This window comes from Pinus tabuliformis, chromosome 2_2 (genome assembly GCF_031772625.1).
Source record: "Pinus tabuliformis cultivar Carrire ecotype Pingquan chromosome 2_2, CPIR1, whole genome shotgun sequence".
Classification (NCBI taxonomy): domain Eukaryota; kingdom Viridiplantae; phylum Streptophyta; class Pinopsida; order Pinales; family Pinaceae; genus Pinus; species Pinus tabuliformis.
The window spans coordinates 715,635,761-715,643,022 of record NC_142300.1 but is presented as its reverse complement, the minus strand read 5'-3'; the positions used below and the strand labels follow the sequence as shown (position 1 = coordinate 715,643,022).

Here is a 7,262-nt window from a genome sequence, read left to right as displayed (position 1 = left end):
ATTGACATATATGCAAGTACACACGGGAGGGAGTGGCGATAAGAAAATGATAACTACAGGATGTGGCATTGGGCTAGTAAGGGAAAGGTCCCTAATAAGACCTCTAGTTGCACTCATAAAGAATAAAGATTCTCCTTAATATTATTATAGATGAAAAATTAACTCTTATCTCTTTTAAGGAAATTGTACCCACCAAGTTTATATCCCCTCATGTACATGGGTAAATTGAATAATTATCACTATTATCAATAGTTATATGAAATTGGATATTTATCATGGCTCTCAATCTTTATATAAATTTTTCTTTAAAAAATTCTCTTATACCATTATCTTCTTTAAAATTTTCATAAAAATATCATCGTAAAATTAATCGTTCTTTGAATTTCTCATTGAAAATTCATCTTTGTCCAACCAAATGCATCATATATTTAGACCACCTTTAAAATTTTCAAAAGAAATCCACATAAAATTTTGTCATCTAATAATATAAATTATAATTAAAGATACATAAAATTTGAAAAATATTTTTTCACTTTCAAAAATCATGGTTTAAAATTATATTTTCAACGAATTATGTTATAAATGTAGCTCTCAAAATGATATGTCAATATTTACAAAGATACATAAGAGTTGATTTGCTTTTTTTTTTTTTTTTTACAAAATTCATGGTTTGAAATGATATTTTCAATAAATTATGTTATAAATGTGGCTGTCAAAATGATATGCCAAAATTTAGGATAATGACAATACAATGTGAGCTGACCAAGCACCCACCGGGTCTTTCACAAGTCATCCATTACTTGAAATTATCTTGTCCAGCAAACTTCAAGAGAAAGGGTCATCAATTACTTGAAATTATCTTTGTTTAGTGGTATTCAACAATGGTCTCCCACTGTCACACCATTTATAATTTATGGGGAATGCATTTTCATCATCACTTCCCACTACCAAAGGGGATGTACCAACCAAGAAGAGGCCTCCATCATAGTCACTTTTCCATGATAATCACTGGTTTGTTTTACTCATTGCCCTGGAACTACATGAGATTGAGTGCTAAAAAAACCCAAATTTATATGCTCCACATTAACAAATTCATAATCTTTTGTGGGGAGAATTTTGTGTCCTATATTAAATGGCCTTTTCCCGTGGAGAAGTACTTGTAATTTGTTTGCTTCCAAGGAAAGATGGCCAAAAAAATTATGTGATAGATCATGGTAGGCACCGGTCACCATCAGTGGAGTGTTATATTACTTTTTAAAATAAAATTAATGTTCTTGAAAATAATTTATGCGATCGATCATAGCATGCACCGGTCACTATCAGCGGAGTCTTAGATATTATTTTTTTAAATAAAAGTAATGCTCTTGAAACTAATTTATGAGATAATTAATTTGACGGTAAAAAAGATTAACTTAAATTTTAAGGGTAAAAAGGTAAATTTATTTAAATTTTAATTTTGAAAGAGGTTCATTTCAAATCATTACTGCAGTCCAAAGGAATGATGTCAGAGATGTTGACGTGACAACGACAATTCCAGAGCAGCCATTCTGCAAATGTCAGCGAAGGATCCAACAGCTCATGCAATAAATGGAAATCACTGGTGTCGGACAGCAAAACAAGCTTACCGTTCACGGCAGGTTATACGGTAAAAACGATATAAAGCAAACAAACTGTCGAACTCGTAGAGTCGTATATACGCGCATAGTCTACGAGACTACGTATATCGTACACCGTATGCACGTTTCGAGGTACTCGATTTGAATTGTGCCGAAAGGCGTAAGGGTTATCGGTCAAAGCAGGTCATTGAGAGCAACACTTGAGCGAGAGGTAGGTATCTTCTTGAAGTGACTTCAGTAATTGCCGCCACATTTTCTTGCAGCTTAATAAGCCCAAGGAGAGGGACTCGGAGTGATTCAGTGCTTTTTAGAGTCGATGATGACAGTGTCTGCCATTCCCGGCGTGTGCTGGCAAACAGAGAACTGTTCCGGCCAGTTATGGAACATGACGGAAGAGCGCTTTGGCCTTAAATGCTGTTTGGCTTTCAAAGAACGTGGAAGCTTGCGGTTTTCGTAGAGCTTGTGCTATTTTTGTGCTGTGAAACCGAGAGAGATGAGGAGATCGGAGGCTTGAGGTAGGAGAAGCGTGCGTTGTCTTTGCTTGCGTGCAGCTTGCATTGAAGTGGAAAACTTGAAGCCGTGGACGTGAAAATGTCACGGGCTGGTTACCTGCATTTTCTGTTTTTCTGTTTTGTTCTGACAATAAGAAGCTGCTTCGCTATTCGCGGTTTGCTGGACGTGCTTATTTTGCAAGAATTGAAGCGCGGATTCGATGATCCGTCAGGAGCGTTCAGAAACTGGAATGAGAATGATAATTCTCCGTGTAATTGGACGGGAATTACGTGCGATGCCGGCGAAAAGTTCGTAGAAGAAGTCGATCTTTCGAGCAAGAACATCATAGGACCGTTTCCCACTGTCGTTTGCAGAATCGATGGCCTCAAGAAGCTCTCTTTGGCCAATAATTACGTCAACGGTTCAATTCCTGCGGGCTTGAGAAGATGCCGTGGCCTGGAGTATTTGGATTTATCGCAAAATCTTATCATCGGCGGGCTTCCGGATTTCATCTCCGAGCTCTTCAGGCTTAAGCATCTGGATCTTTCTGGAAATAACTTAAGCGGTCCGGTTCCCCCTGCGTTCGGCCGGCTGCCGGAATTGCAAGTCTTAAATCTCGTCTCTAATCTTCTCAATACTACAATTCCGCCTTTTGTAGGTGATCTTCCAAATCTTTTGCAGCTCAATTTGGCCTACAATCCTCTCACTGGAACTGTACCTCCTGAGCTCGGAAATCTGAAGAAGCTGCAAAATCTATGGCTGGCGGGCTGCAATCTCGTCGGAGAAATTCCGGAGACCTTGGGCAATCTCTCCGAGCTAACAAACTTGGATTTATCAATGAACCGTTTGTCCGGTTCGATTCCCGAGAGTATCACGAAGCTGGACAAAGTTGTACAGATCGAACTTTACCAGAACCTTTTGTCGGGTCCCATTCCGGTCGCCATGGGCGAGCTAAAAGCATTGAAGAGGTTTGATGCTTCCATGAATATGCTCGACGGTTCAATTCCTGCCGGGCTGGGGAGCCTGAATCTGGAATCCCTGAATCTTTATCAAAACAATCTGGTTGGCGAAATACCACCAGGCTTGGGTTCGTTTACGAGTCTCACAGAGTTAAAGCTCTTCTCCAATAGTTTAACCGGTTCTTTGCCGGAGAACCTCGGCAGAAATTCGGATCTTCTAGCACTGGATATTGCAGACAACCTGATATCCGGAAGGCTTCCTCCGGATCTATGCAAAAACAAAAAGCTTGAAATTCTCAGCATTTTCAACAATGAGCTCGCTGGTAATTTACCTGAAAGCTTGGGAATCTGCACGAGCTTAAACAGAGTCCGGCTAGGAGGCAACAAATTTAACGGCTCGGTACCCAGTTTATTCTGGGGACTTCCTCACGTCTCACTGCTGGAGCTCAAGGACAATTATTTTGAAGGATTTATTTCTCCCGACATCGCCGACGCTAAAAATCTCTCACAGCTCGTCATCAACGGCAATACATTTACCGGCAGCCTGCCTACAGAAATCGGTGAGCTACGGAACCTCAGCGAGATAATCGCTAGCAATAATTTACTCACTGGTGCTTTGCCTTCCAGCTTGGGGAAGCTGCAACTGCTCGGAAAGCTGGACCTTAGCAATAACCAGCTAAGCGGCGAGCTTCCTGCTGAAATCAGTTCGTGCAAACAGCTTGGAGAGATCAATCTTTCAAAGAACCAACTCTCCGGTTCGATTCCTGCCAGTGTCGGTACTTTGCCGGTGCTTAATTATTTAGATCTCTCGGACAATCTTCTCACCGGGCCGATCCCTTCCGAGCTCGGTAATCTGAAGCTGAATACCTTCGATGTCTCGGACAACCGTTTGTCTGGCGCAGTTCCTTTGGCTTTTGAAAATCCGGTGTATGAAAAGAGTTTTCTGGGAAATCCCGAGCTGTGTAGCCGCGAGGTCTTTAACGGCACCAAGTCCTGTTCTGAAGTACGCAGTGAAAAGGCTAAGCGCCAGCGTTGGTGGTGGTTGCTTCGTTGCTTGTTTGCACTGTCTATTATTATTTTCGTCCTTGGACTCGCGTGGTTTTACAGAAGGTACCGAAACTTTGCAAATGCAGAGAGGAAAAAATCTGTGGACAAATCTTCGTGGATGCTGACTTCATTTCACAGGTTGGGATTCAGTGAATACGAGATTCTGGATTGCTTGGATGAAGATAATGTTATTGGAAGCGGCGGAGCCGGTAAGGTTTACAAGGCCACATTGAGCAATGGTGAATTAGTGGCCATCAAGAGGCTTTGGAGCAATGGTAAAACCAATGCTTCCACTGATAATGGTTTCCAAGCAGAGGTGGATACACTGGGGAAGATCAGGCACAAGAACATCGTGAAGCTATGGTGCTGTTGTAGTAAGAGTGATTCCAATCTGTTGGTCTATGAGTACATGCCTAATGGGAGTCTGGGAGATCTTCTTCATGGACCTAAGGCTAGTGTTCTTGACTGGCCCATAAGATACAAGATTGCCCTTGGAGCAGCTCAGGGGCTGGCATATCTTCATCATGGTTGTGTACCATCCATTGTTCACAGAGACGTGAAATCCAATAATATTTTGCTGGATGAGGATTATGGGGCTCATGTTGCTGATTTTGGTGTCGCGAAGTTTCTGCAGAGCTGCGGCAGTGGAGCTGATTCTATGACTGCAATTGCTGGGTCCTATGGCTACATAGCTCCAGGTTTGTGTTGTTGCATACTGTAGAAGTATTATATATGGTGTTTGATTTCCGTTCTAACCTTGACTTCGTTTCATTTAGAATTGTTTTTTGCTTTGCTTTGATTTGGATCTTAAGGCGGTGAGATTCAGACTTCAACCCTACTTTGCATTCTTAAACAGGGGATTTTGTCCTTCAATTTATCGCATCAGTTCTGCAAGACTTGATGCAAATGCTTTGTGTTTTCCACATCATTTTAATGTTGACTTCTGTGCATGAAGATCATTTGCTTGTTTTCTCATTTTCTGGGATGATCTTGATGCTGATTAGTCTTTTACCCTGCATTTGGTGTTGCTTTTGAAGACGCAATTTAATTATGGCTTTTCAGGACTTAGTGTATGGTTTAAAATCTAGTTGTTTACCAGTATTATTTTCGGTATTAGGTCCGTTCTGGAGCCTAGGTAAGGGGATCCGCCAACTGTGTACAGACCCATCTTAACCCTGGTTTTCTCATGTGCCAAGAGATATCAAATTCCTTTATGTAGCAATCTCATTGTTTTTGCATGATTCCACTCCTTGGAATTCTGGGTACATTTTGGCTGCTTGTTACTGTTGTTTGCAATAAATCCTCGAATGTTTAGCTAGGGTATTTACCATAAGAAAATATTATGATCAGGTATATATGTAAATATTATGATCAGGTATATATGTAAATGCGAGTTTAGATTGGCTTGCTCTACTTGCATGTGTAGACAGGGGAAATGTTAGAAGCATCAGTTTTGCTAAAAAGAGAAGAAGAGAAAAAGAGCCCTTATTGTCACTTTCTTTTAAGATTGATCCTTCTTGTTCTTCCAAATTCTGTTGGATTTCCAACTTCAAGGCTGGTATTGCTGCATTTTGTCCATGTATTTGAGGTTGATCTTGAGTGTTCAGTACGACTTGATCATGTACTTGTTCCGTTGCCAAAGGTGGCATCGATTTTATGCATGTTTTATTCCTGAATTTGGGGTTCTTGTGCCTACTTTATCCACTTGAGTTATAATCTTATTTCATACTTGAGCTTTATCTTCTTGTGCTTGCCTCCCCATGAAATTGATCTCTTCACTAATTGCTTCATTCTTAACTTGATATTGATGTTGAGGCTTCCATGAAACATTGGTGCACAGTATCCTGATTTTGATACTGTTCATACTTATTTTTGTTGAGGACGTTGTTTCTTAATATGTGATAATTTTAACAACAGATTGAATTTGTTTGAAGTTTCTACCTTGAATTGGCCTTATAGAGCTTGTTTTGTAAATTGAATAGGAAGTCGATTTTTATGCTAATCTTGCTTTTGTTTAGATTTTGAATTTGAAATAGTTCTGAATAGTATTTCAGAAATTTACGTGTGCTATTGTGCAGAGTATGCCTACACTCTTAAGGTGAATGAAAAAAGTGACATCTATAGTTTTGGAGTTGTGATCTTGGAGCTGGTAACTGGCAGGCGGCCAGTAGATCCAGCGTTTGGAGAGAACAAAGACCTTGTGAAGTGGCTGTGCAATAAGATAGAGACAAAGAATGGATTGAATGAAGTGTTGGATCCCAAGCTTGTGGGTTGCTTCAAGGAGGAAATGACTATGGTTATGAAAGTAGGGCTTCTCTGCACAAGTGTCCTGCCCATTAACAGGCCATCAATGAGGAGGGTGGTAGAGATGCTGCAGGAAGCCAACCCCCATCACAAGGCCAAGGCAACTGCCAAGGATGGAAAATTGTCTCCTTACTATTACGAGGAACCCACCATTGGCATTGTATAGGCATGATGGTAATTGCATGTGGCCTGGACTTTTCTTCTTCGGCCTCTGTATTTACTGCTACTTTGTAGCTTCTGCGCTTGCTTAGCTCTTGCTCATGTGCAACTTTAAAATCTTACTCTGATACTGTTACCCAAAAGAAGCTTGCCCCCTGTAACTTTTAGGGTATATTTACTATGAGAATAGAATGGGTAGAGGCTCATGAATGAAGAGGATCATGTGTCTACCCACTTGTGGGCCTTTGTAACTGTGTTTTTAATAGATCTGCCTTTTGAGTCAATGAGTTCTGATGGTCTGGCTAGGGCTCAGAATTACTCCCTGCCAAACACCATGTGGGGAGCACTACCGCCATCATCATGCATCTACTTTCTTTTGAAACGCTCCTTCTCTCCCCTCGTACCCTCCTTGGGCAGAGACATTTAATTTCAACCAGAACGCTGAAGCTTTTAATGTAATACAACCGGGAATTAGGATGACTTTATTGGGTTGCCTGATATTCTCATTGCCATGTAGGCATAAATTTTATTTTGGTAGAAATTCAATTATGGACTATCGCAAAACTAAATTCCAACAAGCAAGTGTTCATTTTTTAAACTACGGGAACTATTTTACCATTTTTATTATTAAATCCCAACTGGATAGGAGCGCAAAAGGGAATATTTGAACTACTATCCTGCATTT

The 7,262-nt window shown here is 40.6% G+C and overlaps 1 protein-coding gene across 1 annotated transcript; it reads left to right on the top strand.

Moving 5' to 3' along the window:
• The first annotated feature begins 1,877 nt into the window (after nt 1-1,877).
• LOC149194670 (uncharacterized) lies at nt 1,878-7,057 on the top strand. Its single transcript, XM_089405125.1, has 2 exons — nt 1,878-4,812; nt 6,193-7,057. The coding sequence occupies exons 1-2, from the start codon at nt 2,208-2,210 to the stop codon at nt 6,582-6,584; spliced, it is 2,997 nt and encodes a 998-aa protein (XP_089261251.1). The 5' UTR covers nt 1,878-2,207; the 3' UTR covers nt 6,585-7,057.
• Nucleotides 7,058-7,262: the final 205 nt, after the last annotated feature.